General features: G+C 47.6%; 1 protein-coding gene across 7 annotated transcripts in view; it reads left to right on the plus strand.

The window, feature by feature from the left end:
* Positions 1-1,044: 1,044 nt before the first annotated feature.
* Positions 1,045-21,397, plus strand: part of LOC122535505 (proton channel OtopLc) — a 41,393-nt gene continuing 21,040 nt past the window's right edge. For 2 of the 7 annotated variants that reach the window (XM_043667094.1, XM_043667097.1), the window contains exon 1: positions 8,041-8,366. Coding sequence is in view for 5 of the 7 variants with exons in the window: in XM_043667085.1 (XP_043523020.1) it covers positions 15,515-15,653; positions 19,865-20,097; positions 20,458-20,600 (515 nt within the window). In the remaining 2 variants the exon portion in view is untranslated. Of the gene's footprint in view, positions 1,150-5,684; positions 6,022-8,040; positions 8,367-14,986; positions 15,654-19,864; positions 20,098-20,457; positions 20,601-21,397 lie in introns of those variants that run through there. The other 5 variants (XM_043667090.1, XM_043667089.1, XM_043667088.1 and 2 more) reach the window with 5 other exon arrangements.

Below are 21,397 nucleotides of genomic sequence, written 5' to 3' on the forward strand. Positions count from 1 at the left end.
GTACCTTTGTCGTCGAGGATTGTAAAAATTTGAACGCCCCTTCCAAACTCGTTGGAAATTCTTTTTCGCGACTCGATCTATCGTAATCTTGAAGATTAATTTCTCCTTGAAATTTCAACAATTTCTTTCTCTTTTTTTTTTTGCCATTTTATTGAAACTTGAATACCAGAGTTAAACGACAAAAATTTTAACATTTTGTCATTTTGTCATTTGTTCAACGTTCGACGAAAATGGCGAAAAAAGATCGTACAGCAAGTTTCAACGGGTCGTTGTAAAGAAGAGATTTATATTATAAAGCTCGAGGCCTCTTCCTTCGAAGTACAGTGACACACACGTGGAATTTTAATATAAATGACATTTCATCAAGACATATAACACGTCCGAAATTTAACGCGAGTAACCCAAGTGCCTCGACCAACAAAAACCAAGAAATCCAGCGCGGCATTTCGATTCATCGCCGTGCAATAAGAATATAGCAGTAAGAAAAATTACTAGGACACCAGGGGAGAAGGGGAAAGAGAGAGAGAGAGAGACGCAATATCCATATTAAAATTTTTCCTCCGATGCTTCCTTCGCCGATAGAAACGACTCTTCGCGTCCGTGCTCACGGGTTCGTCAACGCGTAAAGCGGCACAGCGGAGTCGCGAGTGTACGAGGCCGAGCGTCGACCTAAATACTCCGGCGACTCTGCTCTCGATTTCAGAGTCCGTGATCTCTCGACTCTCTGTTGAGATGCCGAGAACCGGTAAAACTAAATCGAAGAAGAGAGAGAGAGAACGAACGCGACTTTCTCGCAGCCAATCTAAATCGATCTTGATTCCTTCTAGCGTGATCTCTCCACGCGTTCGCGCGTAATCTATGCACAATTTACTGACATTCGTCGCGCAGCTCGATTCAAAGTCCGATACGTGAAAAAATGGTGCTCGCGCGACGAGAGGAGCGAGGCTGGCAAGTGTTGCGCCGTTAATTAATCCCATGCTAATCGCGTTTCACGCGTTCGTCGCGAGCGTGAATAAATCGGCAAGGTCGTCGGAGGTGGCCTTCAGTTCGCCGCGTCCCTCGCGGAGCACACACTGGACGCAACTGGTTTCCGTGTTACGTGCCGGATGGTTTCATAAGGAGAGAACTGTCTTCTCAACTGTCCGTGAGGTGAGTGTGACTTCGCTCCTGTCGCTCACACAATCAGACGCTCTCGCCACGTTCGAAATCTCGCGCGAACACGAACGTTCAAGCTCTTGGAGCGCACCTGGCGCGCCTAATTGCGCGATTAATAGTAAGCAGCGAAACGCAAACAAAAATCTCGCGGTGCAATCTAATCGCGTTGTATCGAGTTTCCTTGAAATCGAATTCCATCGTTCATGCGCGATCGCGTGATCCTGCGTGCGGATATATGTTGTTTTGAAATTGAAATTTTTTCGAAAATTGAAAAATGGTAATTCGATCTGACAAATGGCAATTTTCCCTGCATAAACGCTTGGAGGATCGGTGCCACGGAGTTTTATAGCACGATCGTTTACGGTGTTAATTCACCGCACCTGCTGATCATCCAGTAACCTCGTTAAACGTCTTTCTAAACGTTCGTCCTCGCTGTTGGCGAACCAGTTGGTCTCACCAGCTGTTTCTCATCTCTCATCAACGTCCACACACACGTTCACATCGAGTATAAAATTCTTAGCCGATATACTGGAACGTACTTCGTGTAGGTTTCAACTGATCGTTGAAAAGCAAATGGTAAATTGTCATATCTGACATAACTTTTCACCTCCTGAAAATGATGTCTGACAATTGACAATCGCTGAATACACAAACACAAATGAATCAACGAGAGACTTACATTTTTCCACTTACTTGGTTGATTTAGGTTAACCTGTTCGATAGATTCGAGGTTAACCTATTAATGATCGAGCGAATTCGCAAACTGGGATCGGCATATCGGCGAAGAATTAACGCGTGATCGTTGGGAAATTGGGCGAGCGTTCGTTGAGTGAAATCGGCGGATCCATGCGCGCAGCTGGTTTTCATCCAATGAGAGGCGAGTGAGAGGAGAATAAGAGAGAACATTGCACGAGAAGAGCGTGCGAACGAAACGACCCTTCACAGGTTCTCGTAATAATGTTCGCTGGCAGGTGGATCGTGGGTGTATATATATATATATATCTCGGTCTCTGCGCTCTTTGTTCGCCCCTTCGATCAGCGCGTTCTTTCACGGGTTGAACGCTTACGGCTTCTAACAGCAATAGAAGTAATAGAAATAAACTTTAATGGCAGAAGTGTGTAGCAGTAAGTTCTCAAGTCGATGGAATTAACTTCCCTTGGCAAACGTACACGGTGAAAGAGTTGTACCATTTTAAGAAGAAAAAAAATTAACGAACGAATTTATTTGGGGGAAATGAAACGAAAAATATATAGGAAAGAACGCAGAAAATTTAAACGCGGTTTATAATAATAAATAGTTTATTGATATTAAACTAATTGGAAAGAAAATTGAATAAGTCTGAATACGACGATGGCAAAGAGATATTAAGTTCTCTCTTTCTCTCTCAAGATCTGCGCGCTATTATGACTCGATGTTCTCTATAATTTTAACTCTCAAAACTTTCGTCTTCACATTCACACACACAACTATACTTTCACATTTTTTTAAGACTTGAGCGGCTAAAACAAACAGTTCTAAAGCCTAGCTTTCTTCCTGGCACGCAGCAGGCGACAATTACGAAAAAGATTTGAAAATAATGAATTTTTTTACAATGCAACAATCAAGATTCCATTTTATCCGTAATTTGTGTTTGGATACATAATTTTCACAAACGAGTATCCAAAAAAAATTTATCAACATTTATTTGGAAAAACTTATAAAAAATATTTGTAATATATTGGTTTTTTTTTCAACATATTGTTTGAACAAAATGGTATACACCATTAAATTCGTCGTTAAAAAGCACTAATTTTCATCAATTTACGCTAGCATCAATCATTTCCGAGATATTTGACAAAATATTAGGTTCCGCACCACCAACTTTGAGGATAGTTTTCATCCCTTGAACATCGACGATTGCTGGTAAAAAAAAAATTCAGGTCAAATATTTTTTTGGAAACTACATTTATGGCAAATTTCATCAAAATCGGTGATTCGCGCTTCGGTATGTTCCCTCGTTAGATCGCAGAGGGAGAAATTTCAAAAAACGACACTTCCTCATCCCCTACGGATATAGAAAATAAATATTCTTGACGCGTTGAAAGTTATTCCTAAAATTATTCGACTGATTCGAGCAAACTTCAGAGGAATTGCTTCTTGTATTAAGAAAAATATCAAGAGCAAGCGTCGAGGTGAGAATTAAGGACAGTATTACAGTACAGAGATAAGTAAGATGAAAATATTAATATGTAAATGTAACAATTTCTAGATAATAAGACAAGTGTGACGAAGACTGATGAAATGCTAGATGAAAATAACGAAGGCAGGAACGGTAGGCAGGGTAGAAGATAAATCGAAAGAATAAATACGGTAGTAAGTAGTAAGCAGAAAAAAGAGCTGCGCAACAAGCTGCGCCAATGAGTAAAGGGGATGAGTTACAACCCCCCAAAGACGTCACTCAGGTTGACCTGACAGAGTTTTACACGCCTCGTTTCTGAAGCAGAAGAAAGTTGAGACGGAGGGGAAAATTAATTTTCTTTTTAAAATTATGTCCCACAATTACTATTATTTCTGATTAACCGCCACTTCCTATTAACAAACGAAGTCACAACGATGGTTACAAGCCTTCAACACTTGGAAAACGTCGTTAACCTCTTGTTGCACGTCGAGAATCTTTTGTCCCAAAATTGCAATATTCTGTCATTGTCAGTCTTGAGTGTATTTAAGTATGATCCAGGCGAAACGAATAATAAATTTATTACTTCTCGATAATTTCTATCCAGTCGACGATATTGATATCATACGGACGAGTTCGAAAAGAAAGCGACGAACGGTTTGGTCACTCGTTATGGTCCGCAATCAGTTGCCAGCGCAAGTGGTTAATTAATTATTTAATTAATTATCAAAATTTAGATCAACCCCGCTGTGATTCTCAACCTCGTTCGAATAACGATCGGTCGACTAACGACAAAGATTGATAAAGAAACGAAAGAAAGAAAGAGAAAAAAGAAATTACAACGACAGTGTTCCGTGATAAGGACGAAGTGATCTGGGGAAGCGCGATAGGGGAAAACCCTCGACGAGCCAAACATTCTGATGGCTGATCGTTCGTGAGCCAGTCCCCGTAATTAAGGGCTAAATTCAACCCCCGTGGGCGTTGTCGAGCTCCCGCCGTGCGTCGCGCTCCAACGACGAGGGTGTACTTTAGCCGTCAAACTGTTCGTAATACGCTCTCGTATCCATCGTTACTGGAGCCCAACGTTTAAATCGCAATGGGGAAAAAGAAAAATCAATAACCGCGAAAGAATATTCGAGGCACTGTGTAGCATCTACAACCGTTCGAACAAATCAAAGCGAGTCGTTTTCCATTCCTCAACAGACGGTGAGAAGAAGAGATTTTCGCATCGCTGCCGTTGCGAATGAGCGGTCGTTCAATAATTCACGAGCTAAAGCCAGGATCGAGAACGTAGAAATTCGATCTAGCCCAGCCTGTACGCCAAAGCTTTCCATTTTCAGCCAATGTACGGTCGACGAAGAGTAAACGAGTGCTTTGTTCGGCGAATTATATTCGATGAAAATACTAAAAAGAAGAAATCACGCAGATCGATTAAAAGTATCTCCCCTGCAGTGGGGGAAAAAAAAAAAAAAAGAAAACGGTCCGAACAGTCGCTCTCTGTCGCGAGCGAGGAACGAATTCTCAAGCGCGGAGGGAGAGAGAACTCCTTGGTGGAGAGAACTTGTGCTCCGATTAAGCCGTCACACCGTGGCCACTCGACGAGCCCACCCTCCGACGCAATTGCATCGGGGAAGATAAAGAGCCGCCGGATTCGCATTCATTCTCCCCGTTGGCTTTCGACTGCTCGCGAGGACGACTGCAGTCGAGGTAGGTTGCGAGTCGGCCGCGGTGCTCTCCAAGAGCAGATTCGAAACGTTTCGCCGCTGCGAGACAAAGAACGAGACAAAGAGCGACGGATGGTCGACGACAAAGGCGATTCGACTCGATACAGAGAGTCGAGCAGCGCGGAGAGAAAGACGAAGAAAGGCATGGGAAGAGGACGCGCGCGCGAGGAAGAAAGAGAATGTGTCTGTGTGTGTGTATGTGAGAGAAAGAGAGAGAGAGAGAGAGAGAGGTACATCGTCGGGGGACAGGCAAGCGTCACGGAGTGGAAAAGCGTATCGCGGGGGTTAAGGTATTGATCGTGCTTCCCCATCGTGCATGGGGGTGGCTTCGCGCGCGGCGACCCCCATAGCCGGTTGCGTCGCCATTACAGCGCCATGGATCGCTGAGGGACGAGGCGGCATCGACGGTAAAAGCGGCCCAACTTCTCCAGCCACGGACCGTAGCAACGCGCGAAGGGGCAGCGAAGGGAGAGAGTCTTTTTCACCTCCGCACACCCCTCGTTGACGGGAAAAAGAGAGCGACCGGGTTCCACGACGGGTGGTGCGACGAGGACGGCGACCAAGCGTAAGCTTGAAAGAGGAAGAGGGAAGGAAGAGGCGTGCGAGGGAAAGAGAGACAGAGGCAGCGAGCGTACAAGTCGCGTGCACGGGCAGAAAGGTCTGTGTGGTTCGCGGCGAAGCTTCCGGGCACGGCGCAAGCTCCGAACACCTTGTTTACATTCGACGAACGCCGCAGAGGAAGCACGTTGTTGCTCTCGAGGAAATATACACCGAGACAGTTGAAAATACGCCGAGAACGTGATAGGCTTGGCCGTTTTCACTTTGTGTTTCACTCGCCACCGCCTTCGACCAGCAGGAAGGAACGCCGCGGCTCTTGCGAGATAGAAAATTGCAACCGGGGCAGGGGGGGGGCTGAAAATTGAACCAGGGGCCATCTCCGTGACTCATGGCGTTCCACCGGCGCATCGTCGTTGCTTAATGGACGGGTGAGTATGCTTCGCACGAGTAAGTGCACGTTGAGTGGGTTTTTCGGTTACGCTGTTACTTTCCTCCCTTGGCTTGTCTCGTTCGCGCGCCTGTCTCTTGAACGTGTCTCCAATTTCTTTCTAAACGACCGACTCCTTCAACGCGATTCGTTCCATCCCCCGTGAATCGAGAGGGACAATGGCTCGCGCGATTTCTCTCCCGTTTCTGGCGGTAACGAACGAAAATTTGCGTCGGCAAATTTTTCCCGCGCTCTTGCGTCTAATGACGCACCCTATAAGGTGTTCGGTGAAACGTTCACCAACCACGCTGCGACAACGTCCTCGCCTCTGCACGAACATCCGACGATTTAATAAACCGGATCATCCCCCCGAATTTAACCAAGAAAAAAATGGGAAATATTAACGAACAAACGTGTGTAATTGTCGTTTCTAACCTCGAATGGGGAATTAGGGAATGTGTTTCCACGGCGGACGCGATTATGGCCAATTGGAGAATTTATGGCTTGGCCATATCGGTCGCGACAACGACGCGATAAAAGAGCGAAACGACTCGTTGGGTTTCGGGTTTTTGCGCGGCCGTTTCGCGGTCAACGACTTTTTCACGGCAAAACAATTTCCACGCGAGCTTTATCGATCCCCGTGCCAAGTCGCGTGTAACGAACGCATCAGGTACCGGTGTACATAACACACAGCCGGGGTAATAGCGTCGGAAGTCGAGCTATTTACTTGCGCAACACGCCGTCCGATTACGTGATAACGTTCCGCTAATCGATAAACGAATGTGACAGACAGGATCGGCGTCAATTGTCGTCTTCAGCTCGTTTCTTTCTCGCACCTGCACTTCCCTCACTTCCATTCCGTTTCCGCTTTCTCGTTTTCGCTGTCGCGCGAAAAAAAAATTGCCTTCAAACTCAAAGTGCGCGTCTAATCGAATGTTCGTTCGAGTGTAACCTTCGAAGTGCCCGTCCAGTTAAAATCTTCGCCATAATGATCGACACGTTACGGCATGAGGAAAATGGCGAACCGCAAAATCGTTCGTCGAGACCGAAAATCGTCCTCGCTGGCAACGATTCTCGAGTCAAGGTCCGGTAAATAAAAATCACGGTCTCGTTGGAATACGTACGCGAAAGATCGCCGTGTGTACGTGGTGCTTGTATGTGTGTGTGTGTGTGTGCACGCATGTATACCGGGTGTCTAGGTTCATCGGGCCGTGGCATTGAACCGTGCTGCCGAGGTCGGTGGAGAAGTTGGACGTGGGGGGAGGGGATGTTGGAAACGGAGCGTAGGAAGGGATGGCCGACCTCCACCAACACGCACTCTCCTTCCTTTTCGACGGGGTCGTGAAATATCCTCGGTGCGCAATTCGCGAACGAAATCCATAAAAATTGCACGATCCGACCGAAACGCAAAGTCTTTAGAATTTAAACGCAAAATTTCTCGAGATTTAGAAAGACTGCTCGTCTTGTACGAATTTCACGAACGCGCGAACAAATCGTTACGCGCCGACTGTTCGACAAAACAAACGAAGAGAGAGTTGCGTCTAATCCGACACAATGGTCTTTTCACTTTGAGTCGAGGCCTCGGATGGCAAAAGTAATCGTAACACGTCAAAGACTCTCGCCGCGCGGACGGACGCTTTGTGGCGCTCGAGATTAAAGCCGCGAAAAGGAGAAGAATTCCCAAGATATCTTCAGGCTGGAAATTCTCTCGTAACTCTCGTACCCCCGCGCGAAATGAGCTAATAAAGAGAAGTCGCGAGTCGAGCGACAGCGGGTATCGACAACGAAGACGAAAGAAGAACCGGCTCGGTGTTCTGAAACTCTTGCTCTCAGAGACACGATCGTAATATTTTCCGTGATGTGTGTGACGCGCGCGAATATCGTCTGGCAGGAGTGCGTGTGCCGATCGATGGCGAAGAATTTCGCGGACGCGGGTAAGCGCGAAGCGACGAGAGTCGAGGGGGAGCCGCGATTCGCCAGGAGAAAGGAACGAAGTATCGGGGCGCCTATCGTAAAACCACGATTATTCGTGTGCGAGCCGCCAATCGCGACGCGAGTGCCTCGACACGCGGGCTCACAATTACGCGATTTTCCGTTTCGAGCGGGTTAACGGTCTGTTGGGGAAGCCAGACAGAGAGTTACTCGCACTTTACTTCGACAGCCGGCATCGTCATTCAGCTGGCACGACGACGAAGAGGCGAAATCTCAGTGGAAGTTTTCATATCGACTGCTGATCCAAAAGTTTAATTAACGCAGTTTTCAAATACTCCGGCCAAGTTTTGACAGTGAATTTTCTTTTCTTCTTTTTTCCAACGTGACGAACTATTCGTGAAATTCATTATGGAGGTAAGAATCTGATAAACATAGATATAGGAATATTTCAACGGTTCAGTCGAATTTTGCTTTCCTGAGATCACAAGACCTCGGGATTAGTCGATCCCGAGAGAAGATCGAGAAAGTTGATCGAAAGATAGAAGATGTTAAATTTAGAGTTCTTCCTTTCGACCGATGGATATTTTATTAAACAAACCGCAATTTCTCCTTCGTTGTTCCACGAATCGCTTTTCGCAGCCCGGTGAAAGCTCGTGCCAATTGCGTTGCGAGGATTGTTCGCGCAAACCGACAGTAATGGATCTCTCTCCTTCGTAATAGAATTTTTTTCTCAAGGCGATGTGGGATCCGATCGAATGTCGTCTCCCGTTTCACACAGCTTGGTCAGTTCTCTGAGGCTCCGTGGCTCTCTCAGAAGCACGTTCGCCTAAATATTCGTTTGTCGTAATATCGAGCGAACAACCAGCCGCGCGCGAGAACTCGACGCGCGCCTTGTTCCCGATTTCAACGCGCCATCCATCCCGACGACCCAGTTTTTCCCTTCAAACATCCCCCCCCCCCTTCTCTCCAACACGTTCTTTCTTTTTTTTTTTCCTTCGCTTTCCATTTTTTCCCGTCTTTTTTTCTTCTCTCTTTTTCCCCAAGCGCATTCGCCGCTTCGTGCAACCGGCAGAAAATACGGAGAAGCGCGGAAAGCGGATAATATCGGACGAGAGAAACAATGGCAGTCGCAATCATCTTAATTACCGCGATTATTATCGCTGCCGCGATATCGGTTTTTCCAAAGCCTCCTCCTCCTCCTCCTCCTCCTCCTCAACATCTGTGCCTCGAATTTATCACCGCGTTAATGCCACAGTCCGGAAGAGAACGGCGAAGAACGCGATTCCGAATCGTCAAACAAATCCATCGTTGCATCCATCGACCAACGTTTGGATGCATGTGGCCGATAGTGAGAGCTTTCTCACTCTGAGAGAGACAAATGTAGATTGGATTCAACGAATTCGTAACTCGAATGAAAGTCGAATGTTTTGCTTCCGTTAGGATCGCGAAACAATAGGTGTTTGCGATTCTACGGCTCGCTGTAAACGCCGCGTTATGTTACGTGTATAGGTGACTTGCTCCATTCTCTCGGAATCAAACCTCGAGACGCGATATCGCCATTTCAGTCAAAGTCAATTTATTTACCACGGCGCTGTCTCTGTCTGTTTTTTAACACCTTTGTTCTCTGTTTCTGCTTTGGTGAATTAGTTTATTTCCGTTCCATTATAATCGCTCCTCGCGCCGTCTTTCGTAATCGTTCCTCTCGCATTAAAGTCAGACGACATGCGTGCCATTTTTTTCGTAAAATAAATTTCCTCTTCTTCGCCTTGTGTGTCTGTTGAGGTTTTCCACCCCAAATTCAACCCTTTTGCTGATCAGACTTCACTTTCTTACACTATAAATTAATTGTGCAGATCATATTCAAATTCTTCTTTGTAAATAAAGTTCACCTACCGGGTAACTCGAAAATGAAGTAACTTTATCACTTCTATTCCCCGATGATCGAAAAAGTTTTTTGAAAAATTAAATTCTGCGCAAGAAATATTGTGGCTGATTCTTGAACATTTTTGGATGTTATTAATCATTTTTGCAGCAATTGTCATTCCTACAAATTGTTACTATTATTATATGAATATGTAATTCAAAATTATCCCACGCGACGATAAATAAATCGTTATAGATGAATCTATACATAGATGTATATATATTTTAGTGATAAACAAGTATTTTATGCCAATTTCATGTCATCTTACGTTAGTTTTCGTTCAAGTATCGTTACATGTACAAGCAAGAAAATTACTATTTCGGAATTTATCTTCATTACAATGGCCTGAGAAAATAAATTTGATTTGCAAAAGGTGAATAAAGTGCAAAACCTGTAATAACAATGATAATAATATCTTAAAAGTAAACATTTTTGTATTTTATGTTAATTTAATGTCGTTTTATGTTGTTTTCTACAAATATTATTACAAGAAAATTTCGGATTTTATTTTCGTTATAATGGCCTCAGAAAACAAATTTGGCAGAAAAGAACTTGATTTGCAACAGAGTGAGTTTGATCTGTAAAAGGATAACTACAAAAGAGTTAATTTAAACTGCAAAATCTGTAACAACAATGACAATAATATCTCAAAAACATCAATGCAAGTACTTTACATTAATGTTATTTCTCGTTCAAGTATCATTACACGTACAAGCAAGATAATTATTGCCCCGGAACAACAACTTTACATTGTTCGGATTTTATTTTCACCACAATGGCCTGAGAAGAACAAATTCAGTAGAAAAACTTGCATTTACAACAGGGTGAGTTTGATCTTAATAAAAGAGGTGCACAAATACAAAAGGGTTAATTCAAAGTGGAAAACCACCGTGGTGGTACTTGGTGCAACGACGATGATAACATCACACGATAAAGCGAGCATCTTTGTACGAGGAAACCGACGGGCGAAGAACGGAAAGATGCGACGGTTGATGCAGGTTCATGCGCGGATCTCGGGATCGGTCCCGGGTCCGGAGGTTCGGCCGAGCGAGGTCGTGGTATCTCGTGGTGGGTTGCGCGGCGAGTTGGGTCGATGGACGGTACGTGGGCGTCGCGACGCCGGCGCCGGCACGAAGGCGCTCACAGGTGGTCGCCATGCAGTCTGCCGGTGTTTCGTGTCGGATACCGCGGCAGGCAGCAGCTCGGCGTGACGCTTTTTCGAGGTGCACGACCGGCCGGCCGGCCGAATCGATCCATCGACTATAAACTCCGTTGTAGCTTGCCGTGGCCGCGCCGCGTCGCGCCGCGCCGCGCCGCGCTTCCGGCACCGGTGCACGATTGTTGTGACGCGGCGTGATATCGCGCCGGGAAGAACACACGCCGCTGGCTGCCGGCTTCCAGGCGTCTCTCTGTCCTCGGCCAAGCACCACCGTAAGAGCCTCCCTCTTTTCTTCGTGTTCGACCTTAGACAACACGCTTCTCAGCCTTGCCCTTCCCCTAACCTCGCCATGCTGCCGACCCGCGTAAAAGCACCAGAGAGATAAAGAGAGAGAGAGATAGTCACCAGTTCGACAGACATTCATCTACCGATTAAATCTGATGTGGGATCTCGTGTTCGAGGGACGAGCGAAATAAGATATCGGTAATGGGGAGGGAAGGTGGTTTTCATTTTCACGTTTCACGAGTATCGTTGACTAACAGACTCGACTCGGTTGGTTTTGTCGCGATACTTTTCGCCGAGTGAACGTTTCTCCGATGACGAGACAAGCGAAAATAGCAGAGTGTTACACGGCTCGAGGTTAGAGTGAGAGGGAGGAAGGACGGCGTCGATTCTCGGAGCGTTCTAACCTAAATATCTTGCACAGGCTAACCTGTACTCGGCTCGTTCGATCCGTCGTAAACAAGCGAATGTTTTCCTCAGATACTCGGCTAGCTGGAAAAATGTACCAGGCAATTAAGGGGCTGGAACGTACTTTTTTTCTGTCCAAAAAAAAAAAAGAAAAAAAAAAAGTAGAAGAACGAGCAAACAGTTTTGGTGAAATATACTGTCGGCGTTCTCGGCCGACGAGATAGAAATATTAAAAAGCAATGATCGAGACCGAGGAAGAGGGTGAAACATGCGAGTGGCGAAACATCCCGTGCGGACTCGGGTCGATATTCGCCGAGAGTGTCGAACAAGCGGGCATATCGATCAGGTTCGAGGGCGCGAGTACGGGCGGAGCCGGCGCGATAACCTCGACGGTGTTTTTGTTTCCCGGTGGAACTACGACCGTACAACCACCTCGTCGGCCATCGTACATTCTCGCGTGGCCTGTTTCATTGAGACTTCTCGCCACCATCCAGCCCGATACGTGTTGCTCCGCTGACATTGCCGAGAATCCCCCGGTAGTACGTGCAGACTGACTTCCTGCGCGGATCAATTCCCTCTCGAGAGAGTGTCGGTCGACGCTCTTTCACACGTTGCCCGTTCCTCTCGAAACTATCATCCCGAGCGAGCCGTTCCATTTCGTTCGCAAAGCTGCCGAAAGTGCTCCGCCCATTTCCGCCTTGCTCTGCTCGTGTCTCGTCAAGCTTCTCCGTAAAATGTCTCCCTGGCTCCGTTCTACGCGAGAAAAGCCTCGCGTTTTTCACGTGAACTCATTTTCGAAAGAGCAGAAGAGGGGTTCGACGACCGCCGAAAGACGAGGAGCGACAGGATCGCGACGCTCGCCGCGACTGCACACGAGGACGTGCTTCGTTTTTAATTACATGCCCACTTTGTTCCTCCTCGAACACGTTGCGCGCGAGCAGAGCTCTGGCGATCGAACGACGCGGACTTTCACTCGCGAGTCGTTGCCGCGCGTCGCGGAAACGAGCGAGATTAAAAAGACACCGGGAGTCGGGCAGAAAACGCGAGCACATACAGACACACACACAGTTTCAGCGGGGTTTCAATTAAACGCCGCGCGGCGGCGGGAGAGAGGAAACTGGGTTAGCCGATCTCGAGTTAGCCGGGATCGAGTTCCATTTCTACGCTCGACGGCCGACAATTACACGCCCCGGGGTGTCGCTTTTTATCGCGCGGCGGCTGCCATCGTGGCGACGGGAATGAAGGAAAGCAAAGTTTGCGAGCGGACGAGTGTCTCACGTCCGCGGCAAGGAAACGATCGCGTCGAGGTCGAAGAAAGGCTGGCTCGTAATTGCATCCTCGCAATCTCCTATTATACATACGTCGCTGCCGTTTTTATTATCGCCCGCGCGATTAGATCCATTTTGACGTTAATAATTCAAGCGATGCTTTCTCGCGCCGTTAAGAATCGACTAATCAGCGACGAAACAGACGGGTGCAAGTGAAACTACTCGCGCGGGATCGCGTCACCGTGGAACGAACTCGACGACAAAAGGAGCCACGGAAAGGGAGAGAGATTTTCAGCATCGAGGGGGATAGAGGCTCGTCGATTCGCTTCGAATCCAACGATTTCCAGGAAGTTGTTCGCGAAGAAAGCTCGCTTTATCGCGCGCTTTCAAACGTGGAAAAGAGCTTATTCCGGGTCGACGATCTTGGATGTGTCCTCGGTGCTTTATCCGCGCGGGACGCCTCGTAAACGAACAGAGTCGGGCGGGGATCGTGGGGACGAGTCGGTTCGAGTCGGTGCGCGAAATTGAATCGAAAAGCTGCGGAGGCAAAAGACTCTGTCTCTCTTTCTCTTTCTCTCGAGCTGCAGCAGCAGCAGCACGAAACAAAACATTGAAAAGAGATCGCGGCGAAAACGGGGGCACGGAGAGAATATTAATAAACGCGGGACTAAGAGGGAGAAAGAAGAAGGTATTGTCGAGACTGGTTGCGATGACGAAAGAAAAGAAAAAAAAAAAAAGAAAAAGCTTCAGCGACATTTCAAATGCTAATTCTGGCATAGTACAGAGAGAGAGAAAGAGAGAGAGAGAGAGAGAGAGAGCACAGGTCGTTGGCTAACTACGAGCTATCGCCCGAAAGGAAGAAATTAATTAGGCATCAACCGACGATATTAGCAATTTCCACGGAAAATTTCTTTCACTGATCGACAATACGGTATAATTGGCGACGTCTCTAGAATTCCATCAGGCAGTACAATAACCGGCGGTCTCGACGGCGGCCTCGCAATCGAGAATCTATTAGCCGGTTCTATCGATCCGGCCGATATCGCCGTTTTCTTCCGGTCTGCGAGAGATCTCGAACGGGCATCGAGCTCGCTCCGCTCGCTCGCCTCATTACAGCGCCAGCGAGAGGAGCTGACGCGGTCAGATGAATCCTGGAAGAAAGAACGCACGCAGAGAACCCTTCGAGAACCCGTGAGCGCGATTAAAGCATTCGCCTAACCCCGTATCGAGTTCCAAACACCGGAGGGAGATCGAGAGGGATTAGTCCCTGGTTAATCTGGCTACGATCGAATTGAGCGGGTAAACTTCGATATATTCGTGCGAGCGCGAGGCAAGGATGGGACGAGCCGAGCGAAAAGAAAAAACCAGCACGAAGAATTAAGAGTCATCGATCTTCTATTTCGCGCGAACTCGAACGAAATACGCGCGGCGGGGTAAGAGAAAGAAAAAAAAAAAAAAAACACGTAGCCGGCGATTGGTAAGGTCAACGCGAATGCGAGAGAGTAGGAAACAAAGACCTGATGTTCACCGCGCACGCGAATCGCCGGCAGATGTGAAACGCGACAAGAACGGAGTAAATTGAGTTTCCTACGCCGCGTAGGTGTTCTATTAGGGACGTTAGAGCGTGAGATCGATGACGAGAGACGAGAAGGAGAGAGGAGGGGGAGGGGGAGCGGGGTTGGGATTGGGAAGGAGAGAGGAAGGAAGGAAGGAAGGGAGGGAGGGAGGGTGGGAGGGTGGTTGGTGAACGCGTCCGCTGACAAGAGAGGATCTGTAACAGCGATCGGTGAATCGCGTGGAATGGCGGAATGGCCGGCGAGCGGAATAGTGGCGGCCGGTATCGGCGTCGACGCCGTCGTCGGGCTCACGAGCGAGCAAGCGTCGTTCGAAGGCAGGTACGAAGGAAGGGGGAAGCAAGGTAGCGTGGGAAGAGACAGGTAGGGGTTACGTGGCAAAAGGCAGAAATAATTCCACATTTGCCGAGCTGGCTCGCACGTGTCACACGCCTAGGGCCCGCACACGTACGCACACGTGTCTCTTTTCGTTCCGTTCGCGACACGTGAATAGACAGACTGACTGACAGACAGACACAGACACAGAAAGAGAGAGAGAGAGAGAGAGAGAGAGAGAGAGAGAGAGAGAGAGAGAAAGAGAGAGACAAGCGGGCGCGCACCGCGCACCGGCTACACTGCTGCCGAAACGGAACGCGAATAATCAGAGCGAACGGAAGGTGAAAGAGGAACGGCGAAGAAGCCGGCTAAGAGGATAGATAGAGAAATAGAGAGAGAGAAAAGAGGGACAAGGATAGTGCGCGGCGAGTAAAAGGGGGAAGAAAAATATATAGAAAGAAGGAGGAGAAGGAGGAGGAGGAGGAGGAGGAACAGTGGTAGCCGACCCCCGACGATCTCGTGATTAAAGCTTGTGACGGCGACGAACCGCGGATTTCTAAATATATAGCCGGCGATGTGCAAGAATAGGAGGCAAGCAGCACGACTCGCGATCGCGTCTCGAGAGAGAACGAATGGAACGTGAGCTCGCAGTGGGCACCGCGACGCCGCGGCGTCAGCCGGACGCGCGTTCCGATAGGTCAGTTATCGCCGAACAAACTACCTGCCGGCGGGTTCGCGTTAGAATCCTGTATCAGCCTTGCTCGCACACAGGTAACCAAGGATTTTCCGATTTTACTTTATACTCTTCTCTCATACTAATCCCTCACGCATTCTGTTATCTACACACCTCCGAGCGCAACCGCCTCTCAAGTGATTCACCGCGAGTGTACCTCTCCTCCCTCCACCACCCCTCCGGCCAGTGTGTGACTCTCGTCGGTTCGTGTTTTCTCTCGCGCTCGTTTCATCCCCTTGGTCCGAGTATCCGTGCACCAACCGGACCGATCGTTCCGTTTAGCCGTTCCTGCACTTGTTGAATTCCCCCTTGTCGACGACTCGAGCAAGTCGGCAGCGTTCGAAGCGGCTCGCAGCCGCGATACGCGTCGCACACCACCCTCTTCCCACTATCTTTTCGACCAACAACACAACCGATCGATCGGTCCAACAAACGTTAATTACGTGCCCTTCGTCCACTTTACTCCCCGCTCGCACGTTCGCACGCACGTTTCCTTCAATTATACGTCAACCGAACAAACGAGAGGAGAAACGAAAGGATGAAGTGTCTGTCTCTCGGTGACTCGAGTCTCTTTTTCTTTTTTCCCTTGACTCGCGCGGCAAGCTCCGTCGTCCCCTTAGACCCTCCTTTTGTTCCTTTTCTCGAGATGCTCCCGTGTATTTACGTTGCGGTCGGTCGTTGCCACCCTTGCTAGTATTTTCTTCCTCTCGCTCGCAATCGTGACTCGAGGTAGGTCAGTAACTACCGTCCTCGCTTCCGTCATCCCCCATCCTACCTCCCTCATACCGCGCTTTTATGCCACGTTTCTAGTTTCATTCAATGTATCGTTTGCTATTTCCCTGCTCTTTCTCAACCACATTTGAAATTTCATCGTCTGTACATACACCGCACGCTCTTTCTCTTTCGTCCACTTTCGTTTCGATCGAGATCACAAGACATTCGCGAGAGATGCTACGATACAATTATTTCTCGTCGGACGCGGGAACTGAGGGATGCAAATCGCGTGCCGTGAAAATTGTTTTAGCACGCGTTCAACGACTGAAGTTAGCTGTCGCGGCTATAATTCATTCGGAACAGCGAGCAAACATTTACGACAGGCAGTTTGTTGTCGATTGAACCAGCAACCTCGTGGTTATTTCTTTCGCCTAATTTCCAGCAGTCGACTCTGCGTAACACTCGCGAGTACGCGCGCGACGTGAACGTTGGGCTAAAAATAAGAGTGCCGTCACGTATTCGTTTCAAGTGGCTTCCCGAGAAAAAGCCACTCTAGAAAAAAAATCACACGTCGAGTCAAGGCGTTCGCGTTACATTTCCAGCTGAACTTTCATCCTTTCTGTTTTTCACTTGTTTCGCTTTTTCCTTTCTTTTTTACGCTGTATCCCGATGGAAACATCGCGAGGGACCGCTTTATCCGACCAGCTTATTTATTATTTACGTCGGTGTCATCGTGTTCCCTCAGCTGATATAAATAGCCGCTTCCGTTAACTTGGCGCGCAACAACGTCCCGATAATCAATAATTTTTCCCTATGAAAACGGCGGCGCGTATCGCCGAGTAAATATAGAACGACGAGAATTCGTAGGCGAGTATATCTGTTGAATCTGTCCGTAGTACTATTCAAATTCGCGCCCGTCTCTTCTTCTTAAAAATAAAACGAGCCACGACCGAAAGGTGTCTCCGTTAGGCAAGAGTGAAAATAAAACGAATCGAGCAACAAATGACCCAGTTAATCGCCGGCGATACCAATCCGGCAATCGACACCTTTCCGCGAAAACGAGGTAACTGAGAAATCCGAGATTCGTCCACCGGTCCACGAAACGCGCTGCAACCCGTTCTTACGTAAACTCGCTACTCTCGCTAATTACCCGCGCGCTACGTCCAATGACCCATTTGAGCCGCGCGTTCGACAATCGATAGCTTTTCACCGGTGAACCGTGCCCTCTCGACACACACACCGAGCAAACGTCAAAAATTCATCCCCGACGAATGTCTACATTCCTATCCTTGTCGTACGTATTGTCTGTTTGATTTTTTCACACTCGCAAATCTCGGTTCCACTGGCAATTAAGAGCATCGTCTCAGTTCAATGCCGATGAAATATTATAAATTTTTAAAATATTCGAGGAAGAATTGTGATCCTGACGTGCTCGTCGAAATTTCAATAGAACGATTGCTAGTATATTGTATATATATATATATTTTTTTAAATAAAATATCAAAATTTAAGAAAAAAACTAGTTTCATTAATTTTACATTAAACTTAAATTCAAACGTGATTTTTTTCATTGTGTTTTAAAAGTGATTTCTTTCAAACGTCGACCGCCAGAGCGTAAATTTGTAAATTTGCGCTTTTTTTTAACACGTTTTCCAAGTAATTTTTTTTGGAAAAAAACCTTGTACAATAATTTCATTTCGTTTTGATCGATTTTCGATTAGCCTCATCAACGTCCTTTCGCGAATATACTTGGTCCTCCGACGAGTCAACTATTTTTTATTTCAGAACTTAGGTTAGACAAAACGTAACTGCGTCTTTATCCGCGTGCAAATAAAAAAGAAAAACTTCATTGGACAACTGTATTGTCCATTTTGTTCGATTAACTCTTCTGCCATCGCTCCACCATCAGCTTCGTCATTCTGAGAAAGTTCGAAAAATTTCTGATTTTTCTCGACGATCTTTTTTTCCAATTCACAAATTGGCGATTCTGACATTGCCATTTGTAAGTTTTGAGATTTCCTCGCCGTACGCACGCATTCGATCATTTTTTTCATAAAATCGTGCAGCGTTTATTTCTTTTTCGGAGATGTTTCCTCTAAAACGTGCTCGAACAGTTAGTCGTCAGATGACGCAACGAACTGAAATTAATGTCAAGATACGTACGTTCATCCATTAAAAAAAAAAAGAAACATTTTTGAAAATACACTGCAAGCTAACCTGTTTCAGAATTTCAAAGTATCAATTAGCAAAGGACCTCGCTTTGAGATCGGCTCGAGAAACAAATCGAAAGTATCCAGCCTGCCCTGGAAAATTTCCAAAAATGCGAGAAGGAACGACAGCCATCGGTGTAACGTTAGCAATTAGTGCGCGATAGTCCCGCTCGATACTCAGAGAGGGGTATTTCGTCGAGTGCCACTCGACAAGGACGTAAAAAGAACTCGAGCGGGCTTCGATGCGCGTTCGATGGCTCTCATTCGCTTTCCCGTCCCGTGCTCGTCGAGTTCCTCGAAGCGTGTCCGCGCGGCAAGATGAACGCACGTGACTAGCGGGCTCCGCTCCGCTCGCGCCGATCGCCGCAATCGTCACGGTGCGATTGGCCATATTTGGCCATCTCGCAATCAGCTACGAGGGAAGAGAGAGAGAGAGAGAGAGAGCCGTGCGCGCGGTCTCGACTTCCCCTTGAACCCAGTGCCGATCCGATCGCGTTTACGCCATCGTCCCACACGCTCGATCGTTCCCTCCAAATCGATCACCTCTCAGCCATACTCTCGATTTCCCGGCGATCGAGATCCTCCGAGTTGTTGTTTCCCGTTTTCGATCGAGAACGACCTTTGCCCGCGACTGGCACGCGATGCACGCGCCAACGTCGAGTAAGTTCAACGTCGAAGGCTGACGCGTGGCCGATTCCGCGAACCCTGAACTTTCCGTAACGCGGAAGAATCTTCTCTTCCTGCATCGTCGGCCAACAGGAATAATGTGCTCGATATTCGCCCATGTCAGTCGATCGGTGGTCGATGCAACGGACAGAAGAGGGAGAAAAGGTAGCGTGTTTGACATGTTCGAGACGATGGTCGAAGAGTGCCACTGGCTCGCGTAAATAGGCTGAATCGCGTGGAAGAGGCGCGCTCGATGAAACTTAACGAAGTGAAAAGGTTCTAATCCCACGGGGGATTGACAGGGAGGCTGAGTGCGCGGAAGCCTTTTGCCCGGTCGTTCGATTCGATTTGATTCGATTCGATTCAACCCGTAGCACAGTGACCAAGTAGCCTGTTAATCCTGGCGGCGATCGGATCGAGACCGATCTTCACCGGTGGTTGTGAAAGGTCATCGGGAAAACGAGGACGCTCGAGTTTCGATGCATTATTCGCGAGACCAGGTGTAATTAATGATTATCCGTTATGCGATGACCGAAGTCGACGACCACGTTTTAATGGAAACAACGTGCCTCTTTCTACTGATGCTGCTGCTGTTGCTGCTTTTGCTGCTGCTGCTGCTGCCGACTCTGTTAACTCAACGATGCCTGATTGCTTTGCAGATCGATCGAGGAACAACCCTGAAGAGATGCAGCGGTGTCCGTATCTCCACGAGATGAAGGAGCGCCTGCTCTCGCAGCCGACACCGACCGACAGCCTCGACATGGAGCGACTCGACGGCACCCCTGTCAAGGAACCCAATCTCCACAACGATTATCCCGCTCACACGAACCCGGGAGTGATACCGGACCCGCCGGAAATGCCACCCGACTCGCTCATCGGCACGGTCGTCAAGGTACATGAGTTTCGAGGGCTTCCTTCCACGAGTCACGTCCTCCTTCTACGAAAGAGCCCGTAGCTCGTTCTCACTTTCGCGAGACTTGCTTTCACTTTCTGGTTGATCGAGTTCCGAGTCGGCCACCGAACAAAACTCGATCGATCGATCGTGTCCGATTGATCCATCCGTCCCGCCGCGTGCAAAGCTATCTCGAGAAATGTCGAGCTTGATCAAAAAATTAAAAAAAAAAAAAAAAAAAAAAAACAGAAAAAGGGACGGACCCGGTGGTGTTTAGCAAAAACGCAAAAGCAAAGATCAAAGCGAGCAGGTTTCTCCAGCCACTGCGCGCCACTTAAACGAACAATTCGTTGGTTTTAGCTGAATTCGGACGGTTACGGTTCGCACACGTCGCCGGCGCACGCGAGGCAACCCCTGGTGCCTCAAAACGCGAACAATCCGCCCCTCTGCCTCACCCCTACGCACTCTGGCCCGGCGAATGGCACGCTGCCAAAGAACGCAAAGTGAGTACATTCTTACGAGTGCATTCTTAAGATATTCGGGAGGTGACGAAAGGCCTTCGCGTGGATTTCGTACTACGACGACGACGACGATGACAACGCGTTCGCTACTCTCGTCTAATTGCCTTTACACGCGGTATGGCCACGCGCTACCATCACCATCGTTTGCCATAAACGCGCGCCTCCTCCGTTCTCTTTGTCTTTCGTCGTCTTTCGCCGTTCCACGCGCCACTAAAAATAACACGTTGCGGAAACGCGCGTTGGCGGGGGGAGAAAAAAAGAAAAGAAAAAGAAAAAATATCACCCGTAACCTCGAGTTAAATGTGTATAATTCGCGCGCCGTTTGAATGGTACACGGGGTGAATTTAAATGTCAAACAGGAAACTTACACCTAAGGAAAGGAAAAAAAAAATCTCCTTTGAAGATTTGCTCGTTTCTGACCCATTTTCGAGGAAATCGAGAAAGAAGAAGATTTCTGTATCTCCATTTATTGTTGTTATTATTTATTTTATGATCCATGTCGAAATCATCTATCGTTAAAAAACGGAAAAAATACCACCCGTAACCTCGGGCGGGTTAAATGTATATAATTTACGCGCCGTTTGAATGTACACGAGGTATCGCGAATTTAAATGTTAAACAGGAAACTGACGCGTAAGCAAAGAAGAAAGAAATCTCTTTTAGAGATTTGCTCGTCTTTGCTCCCATTTTCGAGAGAATCGGAAAAAGAAAGAAAGAAAAAAATTTTTGTTTCTCTACTTATTATTGCATTGTTATTTATTTTATCACCAACGTTATTA

This window comes from Frieseomelitta varia, unplaced genomic scaffold, assembly GCF_011392965.1.
Source record: "Frieseomelitta varia isolate USP_RPSP 00005682 unplaced genomic scaffold, Fvar_1.2 scaffold_730, whole genome shotgun sequence".
NCBI classification, from domain to species: Eukaryota; Metazoa; Arthropoda; class Insecta; order Hymenoptera; family Apidae; genus Frieseomelitta; species Frieseomelitta varia.